This window comes from Culicoides brevitarsis, chromosome 1 (genome assembly GCF_036172545.1).
Source record: "Culicoides brevitarsis isolate CSIRO-B50_1 chromosome 1, AGI_CSIRO_Cbre_v1, whole genome shotgun sequence".
NCBI lineage: Eukaryota > Metazoa > Arthropoda > Insecta > Diptera > Ceratopogonidae > Culicoides > Culicoides brevitarsis.
In genome coordinates, this window is record NC_087085.1 from 3,083,259 (window position 1) to 3,096,925 (window position 13,667).

Here is a 13,667-nt window from a genome sequence, read left to right on the forward strand (position 1 = left end):
ATTTTAATTTTAAATTTACTTTTATTAAATTATTTTCTAAAATTTTAGTTACTTCGTTGTCATTGAAGCCAAAAAAATCCACACCGAAATCATATTATTGGGATATTCCTTCACATGAACCGCCAATGCAAATTCCGAATTTTCCGAAGTAAGATGAATTCCCGTACATTTAATATGATGAACGATCGTCGACAAGTTCGTGTATCGAAAATTCAATGGAAATCCCGTCACTTTGTAATTACTGAACATCCTCCCCAAATTATGCAAATGCTTTTCGTTGTTAAAATTCCACAAAACTGTCTCTGTTTCGAGTTCTATCAAAATTTTCCTCAAATGTTCCGTCACATATCGATTCCAGGTCGTTTTTCGATGCGTTCTCCATGCGCTGATCTTCTTCGTGAGCTTCAATTCGATCGTTCGTTGCAAATCAAATACCGGATGAGATTTTTTATACTGAAACGCGGTGTTATGAAGGAATCCCGGAGGCGCTTTATGTCCCGATTTGAACAAAGGTTTCCATTCGACGCTGCTTTTTACGTCGAAAAGTGTCATAAAAACTCGTTTTTCACGTTGGATGTTGGCCCAAAAATTTTCCGCGTTCGCCAATGCGTAAACTTTCTTCAAAGGGCAGTCGACAGTCGTGCTTTCGTACTTTTTTCCCGTTGTTGGATCGACAATAAAATATTCGTTGTCTTCTTTTAGCAGCACGAAGCAAGTGTCGCCCATTGGGATGCCATGCCCGAGAATCAGCCAAGCATTCAGCTTCAAAGTGAGGAAGTAACACGTGAGTAAAACCCCCAAATCCTTCGGCGAAGCACAAATTACGTTGAAAATCTGCTCATTTGTCAGCCAAACGCCTTCCAAGCCGTTACATTGATTAAAACTCGAATAAACGGGAATGAGGGAAACGAACCGTCGAACATACAATTCCATCAGCGACGCATCCGGAGACGGTTCAAAGTTGGGAATTTCCAAGGCGCCAAGTAATCTCGTGACACAAGCCTTTTTTCCGCTTTGCAACAGTACGTAAGGCGTCTGATTGGGTGCCTTGGGAAATTCGTTCCTTAAATCCACGTACCAATTATCGATATAATTTTTTGTTTCTTCAAGTTCGATGCATTCCAACCCGATTGTCGTTAATGGCAATGGGACATCCAATGGAGGCTCAATATTGATAAAAAGTGACAAATAAGTGACTTCTCGCATGTTTGGAATTCCGACATTTTTTAAAGTTGCCGCACTTTCTGACGTATCAAAGCTTTGACGATTGTATCCGAGCAATATTGTGGGCGTGTTCATCTCAAAAGTGCCTTCGATGCGTTGATTTTGGTAAATTGTCTCGAGCGGGAACTGCAATTGACCGAGCCAACGTTGCGAAATTTCAGTTATTCGGCGATCGTCGCCGCTTGAGAGATCGTCAATGCATTCGTCGAATAAGTCGACGGATAAAGTGCTTTTGTTGAGGTCTGTTTTTGAACTGAAAAATAAAAAAAAAAAAAATTTTTATTTTTTTCAACTTTTCAATTTTGTTAAATTATTTTATTTTTTAAAATTTTAATTTTTTTTAAATTAAATTTAATTTTAAATTTTTAAGAAAATGTTTAAGAAAAATTTAATTAATTTTTAATATTTTTTATTACTCAAAAATATTTTTTTTTTAATTTTTGATTTGTTTTTTTTTAATTTTAATTTTTTTTTTAATTTAAATTTAAAGAACTTAAAATTAATTTAATTAATTATTTTATTTAGTTTTTTCTTTAAAACTGTGTCAAAGCCATTTTTGTCAAATCTTGCTCCAAATGGATAAAAATTTGTCAGAGGGCTCTAATTTATCATTTTTAATCATTTTATAACTCAAAACTGCCAAAAAATTGTAACTGAAAAAAAATTTTTTCTTTGACATAGTTTGTTTTAAAAACTAAATCAAGAGCAAAAAAACTGTGTCAAAGCTATTTTTTTCTTTTTCAAAACTGCCAAAAAATGGAAAAAATTTTACATATTTTTTTTTTAATTTAAATTCTGAAAAAAAAAGTTTTAAAAACTAAATCAAGAGCAAAAAAACTGTGTCAAAAACTGTGTCAAAGCTATTTTTGTCAAATCTTGCTCCAAATGGATAAAAATTTGTCAGAGGGCTCTAATTTATCATTTTTAATCATTTTATAACTCAAAACTGCCAAAAAATTGAAACTGAAAAAAAATTTTTTCTTTGACATAGTTTTGTTTTAAAAACTAAATCAAGAGCAAAAAAACTGTGTCAAAAACTGTGTCAAAGCTATTTTTGTCAAATCTTGCTCCAAATGGATAAAAATTTGTCAGAGGGCCCTAATTATCATTTTTAATCATTTTATAACTCAAAACTGCCAAAAAATTGAAACTGAAAAAAAATTTTTTCTTTGACATAGTTTTGTTTTAAAAACTAAATCAAGAGCAAAAAAACTGTGTCAAAAACTGTGTCAAAGCTATTTTTGTCAAATCTTGCTCCAAATGGATAAAAATTTGTCAGAGGGCTCTAATTTATCATTTTTAATCATTTTATAACTCAAAACTGCCAAAAAATTGAATCTGAAAAAAAATCCTTTGACATAAATAATTTAATTTTAATAAATTTTGTAAATATTTTAATTTTTTTTTAATTTTTAAAATCCTTTAAAAAATTTTAAATTTAATTTTTTTAATATTTTTTTTTCAAATTTTAATATTATAATTTTTAATTTTTAGAAATTCTTATAATGACTTACTTGACAGAAATTGATAATTGTTCATTCCATGTAGGATTAAAGCCTTCAGCAGTGCATGTTCGTACGTTTTTATCTTTTAGTGAAATGGATACAAAAGGACGAACATTTGAGCCTTTGAGAGCTAAAAATATCAAAAAATTAAAATTTAATTTAATAAAAAATATATTTAAAGATTGAAAGATTAAAAAATATTTTCAAAAACCGTAAATTAAATAGTTAATATTTTTAAAAGTTGTTAAAAAGATTAAAAAAAAAATTAAAAAATATTATGAAAAATTTTGATGAAAAAAAATATAACAAAAAAAATTAATAAATAATTATTTTAATTTTTTTCTTTTAAATTTTAATGAATTTCAATGAAAAAAAAATTAATTCAAATTTTAAATTGAATAATTAATTGATAAATAATTTTTATTTATTAATTTTTTGAAAAATTATCATTTTAATTAAAAAATTATTTAACAATTTTATTTAATATTAATTTTAAATTATTCAATTATTATTTCTACTAAATTTTTATTTTTTTTTGCATTTTGAAATTTAAAGATTTTAAATCGATTTTTTACAATTAATTTTTTTTAATATTTATTTGTTGGAAATCAGACAAAAATTAATAAATTTTAAAATTCAAAAAATTAAAAATTCAAAAAAATTATTTTTTAAAATGAAAATTTAGAAAAATATTAAAAGATTTAAATTTATTTAAAAAAAAAAAATTAAGAAACTTCTTTAAAAGCATTAAATTCATTTTTGAAACATTTTTTTTAGAAAAATTTAAAAATTACCTTTTAAAGAATTTAAAAAAAACTAACTTACATTTATTCGTAACCGACAAATTACTATTCCTCCTCGAATTTTCAACATCTTCATTTCTTTGCGGGACTCCAAACGCTCTGACAATCGTAACCACAATACTAAAATTCCCTTGAAGCTCAATTGTTCTTCCTGACTTACTACTCGACGGCGTTCTTCTCGTTGGTTTCAAAGGTCTTTTTGCTCCAAATATCTCAAAAAATGTCAAACTCAATGAACTAAAAATAAAAAATTAATAAAAAAAAAATTTAAATCAATTAACAAAACTCACCCAAAGGTCGGCACTTGATCTCCAATTAAAATCGCCGAATCCTCCCGACTGGCATTCAAATTATCGCAATAATTAGCAATCGTTTCATAGACTTTTTTCAAATATTTCTTCCCCTCATGCCTTTGAATGTCAATCGGATCGCCGACAATTTCCTCAAAAATATTTTCCTGCTCGGGAATTTCCAATTCTCGCTGATCCGACGGCACAAAAATCGCATTTTTGTACTTTAGGTCACGCTCGAAGCGTCTTCTCAGCATATTCAGCCGTTCATCGCCATCCATTTCCTCTTGCGAACAAAAAGCAAGGGCTTCTTCGTTCAAATTGAAATATTTTTCCTCTTTTTGTGGGTTTATTCGACTGTCATGCGGCTCATGAAGCGTTCTCACGACTTTATGCGAGTCCGGATCAAGCGGATCTATCAAGTGTTGTTGATGCCACGACTTGTACATGTCTTGCGAAATGACATCTTGCTTCTGTGACATCCGAATTTCGATCGCTGAACTGCCTTGAACCTCATTTTCCTGCTGATTAGATGTCACCCAGCCACATTTCATGCGTAATTTTCCGTTCATTCGATGCCCGCGGATTTTTTTCGTCGCAAATTCGAACTCGTGAACCTCAATTTCGGCAAAGTCATCATCCTGGGCAGGCATCATCGAGAAAATTTCGGCTATTTTGTGCGTTGTTTTGATGCCACTTATCTCAAAAACTTCCATTCTCAGGTCTTTGACCATCCTCGTGGTCAGTCGAACAGCGAAAATTGTGTCAAAATTGATTTTGGAGTCACTTAGAAGCTCTTTTGGCTTCGTAATTGTCACTAATTCGTTATCGGCGAAGATTTTTATGAAGTATTTCAGGCCAGTTCCTTTCCTCAGAGTCCCTTCGACAGTTGTTTGTAATTCTAAAAGTACTTCTGGCTCACCCGGGAGTTGATACGAGTCATACCAAAGCAGTTGGAGGTCATCTCGAATACCTTCGATGTCGGGTTTGCGAGGTTTTTCGATCCGAAGCTCCGTAGATTTGCTTTTGTACTCTTGTCTTTTGATGAAATACTCGTCAAAAGCTTCTTCCGCGACTTCATTCAGCTCAATTTGGAAGTTTTCGTCCCATTTTCTTTGTTCCTCCTCCAAATTCGCGTCGATGCAGGTTATTTTTAGACAAATTTCGGGATTTTTGTTGTTAATTTTCAACTGGCGCCATGCTTCAAGTAGTTGCAAGATCAAATTTTTACGTTTTTTCGCCTTTTTATGCAGTTCGTTGCGCGTTTCTTTGATCTGAGCTTTGCAAACGCCCATTTTTGGGTCGTCAGAGGTCATTTGCTCCTTCACGGATCGCAAACCTTCGAGTTTACTTCGAAGTTTTGTCACTTCATCAAGCTCCATGAGATGCAAATATTCCGCGAAAAGATTTTTAATTTTTTTGATCAGTCCTAAATGCTCGTTGAGGTTAGGATGTTCGTCAAAAACGATCGAATGGATGAAAATGTTCAAAGTTTTATTGATGGCTTCATAAGTGTTCAATACTTTCCACACAGGTTCAGCTTTTACCAACACAGGATGAAATTTTTTCTCGCTGTGACTTTTATACAATTTTTCTAACCTCAAAAAATGACGCGGCAGATCCAAGATGGCGGATGGTCCGTTTTCAATAATTTTCAAGCAATCAACATTTTTTTCCTCCAAACAGCGGTTTATCATTTGAGCGCGATTCATGCGAGAAATTGTAGGTCCAGAGAATTCAAAAAGTCCTTCTTCGAGTTTTGAGGTTTTTTGGGATTTTAATTCCGTTTCAAGATCGATCTCTTCTTCCAAGGCGGGAAAAAATAACAGATCCTCGTCATATTCGACGATTTCGGGAACAAATTTTCGTATCGCGATTCCCTCATCGGGTGCTAAATACGAAGATGCCAGATGAGTTGGGGATTCGGGCATATTTGAAAGCGATTTTAAAGATTCGCCCGTTTTGACAGATGATGTTTCGCGATCGTCGGCGATCTCGTCACTGTCGGGAGGAATTGCACTTTCGAAGAACATGATCTCGAGTTCACGCGGAGTTGGTCCGCTTTCGCTTCGTGAGAGTTTTTTGTCGTCAATGAGTTTGCGGATTTCTTTTTCCTCGTCGATGAATTCTTGTTTGGGTTTTCCCGTGGGTTTTTTGTACGTTCCAAGATTTGTGGGCGGTTGAACATTTTTTAATTTTTGGCCTTTGCTTTTGCGACGACGTTGTTTGTGCTTGTTTTGAGGTTTTTCTTGATGAGGATGCATTTTTGTTTTTTTTTTATGAAATTTTATTAAATTTCACTTTCAGTGTTTGTCAACAATGGGAGCCATGGAAACGTGTTGCTAAGGAAGAAAAAAAAATAAATAGAAGCAACAGGTGTTTTTAGTCACGGTAGTTGAATAAGTAGAAAAAAAGGGGAAATTTTATATTTTTGACATGTTTTAATTTAATATTTTATTTTTCTTATTATTTATTTGTTCAGGTGTTTGATAAATGTGTCATTCGTAATGAGTCAATTTATCAATTTGATGGATTTCGAATAAGGTTTGAAGAATTTTTCTTTTATTTAAAAAAAAAATATGAAATTGACTTTAAATAAAATATAAAATAATTATTTATAATAAATAATTAAATTTTAAAAATAAATTACATTTTAAATAATTTTTTAATTAATTAATTTTTTTTTAAATTTTTTTATATAATGTTAAATATATTTTTTTAATTTGAAAATTAAAAAAATAAAAATATTTTTATAAAATATATTAAAATATTTGTCTATGAAGTTTCATATTAATTAAAAGTTTGATTTTCATATAAAATTATTTAAAAAAATTAATTAAAAAAATAAAAAATAATAAAATAAATTAAATAAAAAAAATAATAATAATAAATAATCAAAATAAAATAAAATAAAGTGAATTAAAAAAATAATTAAAACATCGTAAAAATTAATTTTCAAAAAAAAATTAATTTAATTCAAAATTTAATTATTTTTTTAATTTTTCAGTTTTAAATAAAATTTTAATTTTATATACCTAAATATAATTTTAAAAATTAATTTTTTATTAAAATTAAAAAAATGTTTAAAAAATTATATTTTTCGAATAATTTCCTTAAAAATTAAAAAACAAATAATTTTTTGGATTTTTTTTGAAAAATTTTTAATTTTATGATGTTATTGAAATAATAGAAAAACTTTACAATAGTAAAATTGTTATGCATATTTATCATTTTTTTAGTTTGAAACAAAATTTTTCGAAAAAATTAATTTTTTACTTTATTTGGCATAAAAGAATTAATAAATATAAGAAAAATAAAATTTTGTAAAAAAGCATGGATTAAATTTTTTTTTAATATTAATATAATAATATTTGGAATTTACTTTTTTATAATTAGTTTTTTTTTAAATTTATTTATAAATTTTAATAATTTTTTTTTTAATAATTTTTCAAAGTTAACAAAAAAAAAGTTTTGATAATTTTCAATATATTTAAAATTTAATTTTTACATGAAATCAACTCCAAAACTGTCATCGTCATCGTAAAACGGAAGATCAAACCACTGATAAAGTTTGGGCTTTGCTGTGTCGACAATATATTTCGTGCATCTTCTAATGAAAAATTTATGTTTTTCCTCCGCACAATCCATGATCGGATGTTGCTCCTTATAACATCGATTCCGAATGTTGAAATAAAAATTTCCAATGCGATTTGCCAAAGTTGTGTTAATCCCTTTCAAACAATCGTGGAACTCTTTATCGCATCGACAATGCAATCTAAAAAATTTTTCTTGAAAAAAATGTCAAAAATTCAAAAAAAATTTTTTACCTCGTGAAATAATCATCATTCGTCAAATTATATTTTGACTCGTGCGACGCCATATTATCGCAATGATCGTGCCGCCGACAACATTTATCCTCTTCCGGATGCGCTCCGAGATCGTCATAATCGTCGGCAGTGTTTCCGGGACCGCACCAACGCGTACCCGGATAACTCAAGTTGATTCTTTCTCTCGGCGGAGCTTCTTGTTCAATGCTGTTGTCGTCGTCTTCGAAATTGAAACTCGTATCGGTTTCCTTGAGAACTTTTGCTTTAATTATGAAAATTCCGAGTTGGAATAAAATAAAAAGTGAAAGAAATTTCATTTTTTTCTACTTCAAAGGCGAAAATTAGAATGCAACGAACAAAAAGTTGGGAGCTGAATAAATAGTCGACGCGAAAAAAGGTTAAATTTGAGATAAGAAAGTCTCGAAGGTCTCACGTGTCGCGAATTTAAATTGCGAAGGAATTGTTGGCATGTCGTGAAATAGTTCATAAAACCACAGGAAGGTAGTTGGAATTCAGTTAAAGTACTTTTTATCGTTATCAAATACTTTCATTGACGACTTTACGATTTTTTATGTAGGTAAGTGAAAATTCTTTATTTTAGTTTTTTTGTAATTTTTATGATCAAAAAATTTAAATTTTGAAAAATTAAAAAAAAAATTAAATTTTTTTTAAGAATTCAGACTCTCATAAAAAATTTAAGAAAAAATAATATTTTTTAATAATTTATTTAAAAAAAGAACTAAAATGTATAAAACAAGCAATTTTTTTAAAAATAATAAATAAGATGCAAATTTTGTTAAAAATATTTAATATTTTTTAGTTCGTTTTTTTTATTATTTTTTTTTTTTAATTAATAATTTAAACAAATTAAATTTTTTGAATAATTAATTATTTAAGAAATAAAATTTTTTAAAAATATGTAAATAATAAAATTATTCAATTAATTAAGTATTTAATTAGTTTTATTTAAAAAAATTAATTAAATAATTTTAAAATTGAATTAAATTTTTTAATTATTTTTTTTAATAATTTTTTTTTTAATTTTTACTTTTTTAACTTTTCAAAATTTTAAGATAAAGGCAAATAATTACATCAAATTAAAAAAAATTAATTTTTTTACCTTTTTAAAATTTTTCTAAATTTTCTAAGAAAAAGTCAAATTAATTTAATTTTTTTTTTATTTCAAATGCATTCCATATTTATTTATTTATCTAAATCACACAAAAAATTTTATTTTTTTAAATTCCCTTTTAAATAAAAATTTAATTCTTATTATTACTCAATACTGTTGGCGTTGAAACTGGTTCATCATCAAACTGGAAAACCTGATGCGGCTCATCGTCATTGTACAAAGGCAAATCCAAAAATTGCCATTTCTTTGGCGCCGTTTTATCGACCGTGTAATCGACGCATGGTCTAGATTTTGATTTGGAATTAGAGCTAAATTTCGATTTCAAATGTGCCGTGAGAAGATCAACTTTATAGGTGAGTTTTTGAAAAACACTATTGAAAAATTCGTGCAGGTGTCGTCGTGCTCTCGGGTGATTATCGCTAAATTTACCAAAAATTCAATTCAAAAAAAAAATTGTAAGTTTTTGTAAAATTTTTAAATTTTAATTGGGGGTTAATGACTTCTTACGTTAAATCAGGTTACGGATTATTCTGTTAAAAACTTGTTAGAACTGAATTTTTAGCGTTAGTTGGTGAGTTTAGTGTAGTTTAATAAAGTTCAAGGAAGAGAAAGAACAAGAAAGACTTGAAAAATGGGACTTACTTTTCTTCTTTGGTACATGACACGACAGGATATTCTAATTTGTAGCAGGTTTTTTGGAAGGAGAAGTAAATGTTTCCGATGCTGTTGGATAATTTTGTGTTCACTTTTTTCAAGCAATCCTTCAGTTCTTTGTCACATTTGCAGGTAAGTCTAAAAAAATATTAATTAAAAAAAACAAATATTTTTTTATTTTTAAATAAATTTTAATTTTTTTAATAATTTATTTTAATTAATTTTAAATTTTTAAATTAATTTAATTTAATTTTTTTGATTTTTCAAATTATTTTTAATTAGGTATTTAATAATTTATTTTAATAATTTTATTTTTTTTTAATGAAAAAAAATATATTTTTTAATTTTTTTATTTAATTTAAAATTTAAATTTTTTATTTATTTAAATTTATTTTTTTTTTTAAAAAATATTTTTTTTAAATTTTTAAATTAATTTTTTAATTAATTAATTTTAATTAATTTTTTTTTTAATAAAAAAAATATTTTTAAAATTTTTTATTCAATTTAAATTATATTAATAATTTTTTTAAAAATTAATTTTAATTTATTTTAAAATTATTTTATTCTTATTTCAGGAAAAAATTCACAAAGGAAGCTTTTTTAACCTTTATGTCAACTTGGTTATAAAGAAAATATCAAAGAAAGTTTATTTCATGACTCGAATGAAGAAAATGCTGGATAAAGAAACGAAAATCTTACTGTACAAATCACTGATCTAACCACATATCTTCCAATTTGCAAATGTTTTTTATTTTTTTAAAAGTCAAATTAATTTTGTGGGTTGAAAAATTTAAAGTTTACGTAAAACGAAGTCTACGGGTAACGCTTATTACAAATATTTTCTAAAAAAAATTTTAAAAATAAAGAAAATTTTAATCTAACAGAGATTTAATCTTTTTTAAATATTTTGGGTTAAAATTATTTTTTTTTAATTTTTTTTTATTATTGATATTTTTTTAAAAAATTATTAGGAGAAAATCGAAAATATTTTTGACAAATTCTCATTAAAATTTTTTTTTCAACTCACCTCGTAAAAGGACTCGTATTTTTCAAGCCCCTTGCTGCTGATTCCTGTCCTGAGAGTAAATGATCTTCACAATGATCCTAAAAAACCAAAATTTGAAAACCTGTCGTCTCCATCAACCAAATTTTTTCAAAACTTACATGAGCTCGACAACATTTATCTTCTTCAATATTCTTGCCAAGGTCATCGAAATGTTTCGCTGCACTTCCAGGGCCACACTTTTATCACAAAACGACAAAAAAAGTGAAATTAACGGATACTGCCGCTTATCATTTGCAAAAATCTTACCCATTTAGTTCCTGTAATTATACAAAAAAGCGAAAATTTAACCTTAATGACTTGATAATTTGGACCAATTTTGAAAAATTTATTTTTTTTATGAATTTTTAATTTAAATTTTTAGTGACTCACACCCACAAAAGTTTCGTTTGCGGAAATGAAAAAAAAATTTAAACATCTTTAAGGTCAACGACTTAAAAAAAAACAAAAACAAACATTTAATGCAACATATCTTTTATTTTTACATATTCATACGTTTTGTTTGTGTCAAACAAGCCACACACACAATTCTGCCGTTTTGCAGTAGGTCAACGCTTCATTCATTTCTGTAAACTTGATTTTTGTTTGTAAATTAGCACATTTCCATTAATTTTTTGAGAAAACTACTTGACTTTTTTTTTTTAATTATTTGATCAAAAGCAGCCTTCATGATTATTAGATTAATAAATAAAAAAACGAAAAAAATGTTCAAAGTCAAAATACGCTAATGTTAACTTAATAATGAAGTAAAGTACTTGATCTTGTTTGTTTACGTCAAGCAAACAAAAAAATAAGAAGCCGGTAAAAAAGGGAAGGAAACAAGTTGAATAGACGTTAAAACAGGTTTACGCATCTTCATTGCTTTATTAGAGTTCAAGATCACAGAGAAGCTGCTTGGGCAGGATTCCATTTTTTATTACCTAACAAGGTATTTATGATGATTGAAGTTGTTTTGCAGTGAAAGTAATTAAATTCTTTGCTTTTAATAAAAAAATTGAATTTTTAATCTAATTAAATTTTTTAAAATTATTTTTTAAAATTTTGATTAATTTTATTTTGCAATAAAAATTTTTAATTTTTTTTTTTCTTAAAAAATAAAATTTATAAATAAATGAAAATTTTGAAGAATGATAAAAAAAAAAATAAAAATTGAAGCATTTAAGAAAATTATTTTAGAAAAAGTAAAAAATAATTAAATATTTTAAATTTAAATTTTAAGCTTCAAAATTAATTTATTTTTATTTAATTTTATAATTTATTTAATTTTTTTTAAAATCAAGAACTTAAAAAAATATCCAAAAGATTAAAAATTAAAAAAAAACATTTAAAAAATATTTTTTATTATTTTTTTTTAGTTAAAAATTTTATTTTTATTTTTGAATAAAAAATTTAATTATTTAATTTTTTTTTTTTTTTAAAAAAAATCAATAAATTAATTGAACTTTAAGTAAAAAATAATTTTAATTTAATAAGTTAAGTTTTTCATAAAATATAGCTTCAAAATTATTATTATTTTTTTATTTTTTGAAAAAATTTTAAATTTATTAATTTAATTATTTATTCATCAAATATTTCTAAAAATTTATTATTTTAATTTTTTGAAAAATATTTAAGTTTATTAAAAACTGAAAAAAAAATTAAATAAAAAATTAAAATAATTAAAATTTTAAATTTATTTTTTTTATTTGAAAAAAAAAAAAAAATATTTGAACTTTAACTGATTATATAAATATTTTTTTTTAATTCTTAAAAATTTTTTAAACAGAAAAAATCTGTTAAATAATTTTTTTTACTCAAAAATCGAGAATTTCAAGTTTTTCAACAAAAATTTTAGTCAAGTCTTGTTAATTTAATTGAACTTGATCTCGTTTTCGTCACTCTTCATTCACTTTTTCACATCTAATTATCACTTTCGATTTTTATCTAACAATTTTTCTTCACTTCTTTAACAAACTCACCTGGATATGTGATTCCCATTCCTTCAGCTGCTGTAGTTTGTTGAACCATTTTGCAAGTTATGATCACAAAAACTGCTAAAATCTGTTCTACTGACCTCATTCTAACTTTTTTTTTATTTCTTCTCCTCTTATAAAAAAAATTGCAAATTTATTCAAAGTCTCAATTTAATCCACAGAGAGCAAAAAAAAAGTTTGTGTTTCTCGTTAGAACGTTCTGCAAGAACAGAACTTTAAATATTTACTGCGAGGATGATTTTCGATATCCGTTCTTAAAACCGGTTGCTAATTGAATATCCGCGCTGCTGCTACTGCGACTGTTATCATTATTTTTTTTGTTTGAACAATTGTGATATTGATCTTTTTTTTTGGTTAATGACGCGTTTTTAAGCTCAACCACGAGTTTCGAGTCGGTAACGTTGAAGGTCAGGAATATGTGTGAAAAATTGCTTGTTTGCTCTCAATCGACATCCGATTCGGAAAAAAATATCAAATATTTTGTGAAGATTATCGATGCACGCATCGAAACTTGTCCGATTGCTTTCGCGGTAACGTGAAGACTGCGACGACATGATATCTAAGTAGGAAGTAAAAATGTCAAATGAAGCTTTAAAAACTAATATTTACATAGTTGGAGCAAAATGTTGTTTTTTTTTCTTGTACGATGGACGACGTTGTACGAGTCTTAGATGATTGGAATTCCGTTAATGACTGTAATCAAGAGCGATGACAATGCTCAGTAATTTTCCTCTTGCAATTGAATGAATAATGGGAAAATTTTAACCACGTGACTTTATTTTAAATTGAGCGGTTTTTTGAATATAAAAATTCGAAAAAATTAAAAAATCTCATAAAAAATTATTTTTATTGAAAAATTTTGGTTTTTTAGATTTTTTAAAATTTTTTTCGAAGTTTCATTTTTAAAAAAATTTGAATTAAGTCACGTGGTTTAATTTTCTAAAAAATTCATTAAAAATTAAATTTTTATTTATTTAATTTAAAGTATTTTTTTTGAAATTATCGATCGTTTTAGATTTAATTTTTTTTTAAATTTTTATTTTTTTTTTTGGTTTAAAATAAATTTATTTTTTAATAAATTTATAATTTTTTTTTTAAATTGTTTAAAAAAAATTTTTTTATTAATTTTTAAAAATTTATTTTAATAATTTACAAAAAAATTATATTATTTTATTATTTTTTTTAATTAAAATTTA

The 13,667-nt window shown here is 26.1% G+C and overlaps 3 protein-coding genes across 4 annotated transcripts; all 3 read right to left on the bottom strand.

Annotated features, from left to right (window-relative positions):
• Positions 1 to 48: 48 nt before the first annotated feature.
• On the bottom strand, positions 49 to 6,086 carry LOC134829397 (coiled-coil and C2 domain-containing protein 2A). Its single transcript, XM_063842489.1, has 4 exons — positions 3,823 to 6,086; positions 3,555 to 3,769; positions 2,739 to 2,859; positions 49 to 1,477 (listed from the first exon to the last, which is right to left on the bottom strand). The coding sequence occupies exons 1-4, from the start codon at positions 6,084 to 6,086 to the stop codon at positions 49 to 51; spliced, it is 4,029 nt and encodes a 1,342-aa protein (XP_063698559.1).
• A 1,161-nt stretch (positions 6,087 to 7,247) lies between these two features.
• Positions 7,248 to 7,977, bottom strand: LOC134826962 (phospholipase A2-like). Its single transcript, XM_063839477.1, has 2 exons — positions 7,650 to 7,977; positions 7,248 to 7,597 (listed from the first exon to the last, which is right to left on the bottom strand). Exons 1-2 carry the CDS (start codon positions 7,964 to 7,966, stop codon positions 7,327 to 7,329), a joined length of 588 nt encoding a protein of 195 aa, XP_063695547.1. The 5' UTR covers positions 7,967 to 7,977; the 3' UTR covers positions 7,248 to 7,326.
• An 868-nt stretch (positions 7,978 to 8,845) lies between these two features.
• On the bottom strand, positions 8,846 to 12,979 carry LOC134838512 (phospholipase A2-like). 2 transcript variants are annotated; one of them, XM_063854055.1, is made up of 6 exons: positions 12,457 to 12,979; positions 10,748 to 10,758; positions 10,600 to 10,677; positions 10,463 to 10,539; positions 9,424 to 9,573; positions 8,846 to 9,065 (listed from the first exon to the last, which is right to left on the bottom strand). In XM_063854055.1, the coding sequence occupies exons 1-6, from the start codon at positions 12,554 to 12,556 to the stop codon at positions 8,912 to 8,914; spliced, it is 570 nt and encodes a 189-aa protein (XP_063710125.1). In that variant the 5' UTR covers positions 12,557 to 12,979; the 3' UTR covers positions 8,846 to 8,911. The 2 variants fall into 2 exon arrangements, with proteins under 2 accessions (XP_063710125.1, XP_063710124.1); XM_063854054.1 differs by having other exon boundaries at positions 8,846 to 9,200; positions 12,457 to 12,976.
• Positions 12,980 to 13,667: the final 688 nt, after the last annotated feature.

Bases quoted from the DNA above. Each gene is read 5' to 3' on its own strand.
- LOC134829397 (XM_063842489.1), bottom strand. From the start codon at position 6,086: ATGCATCCTCATCAAGAAAAACCTCAAAACAAGCACAAACAACGTCGT. The intron at 3,770-3,822 runs GTGAGTTTTGTT...TTTTATTTTTAG, and splicing joins GATCAAGTGCCGACCTTTGG to TTCATTGAGTTTGACATTTT. The intron at 1,478-2,738 runs GTAAGTCATTAT...TTTATTTTTCAG, and splicing joins CAATTATCAATTTCTGTCAA to TTCAAAAACAGACCTCAACA.
- LOC134826962 (XM_063839477.1), bottom strand. From the start codon at position 7,966: ATGAAATTTCTTTCACTTTTTATTTTATTCCAACTCGGAATTTTCATA. The intron at 7,598-7,649 runs GTAAAAAATTTT...AAAATTTTTTAG, and splicing joins AATGATGATTATTTCACGAG to ATTGCATTGTCGATGCGATA.
- LOC134838512 (XM_063854054.1), bottom strand. From the start codon at position 12,556: ATGAGGTCAGTAGAACAGATTTTAGCAGTTTTTGTGATCATAACTTGC. The intron at 9,574-10,462 runs GTGAGTTGAAAA...ATATTTTTTTAG, and splicing joins AATACGAGTCCTTTTACGAG to ACTTACCTGCAAATGTGACA. The intron at 9,201-9,423 runs GTAAGTCCCATT...TGGTAAATTTAG, and splicing joins TCATGTACCAAAGAAGAAAA to CGATAATCACCCGAGAGCAC.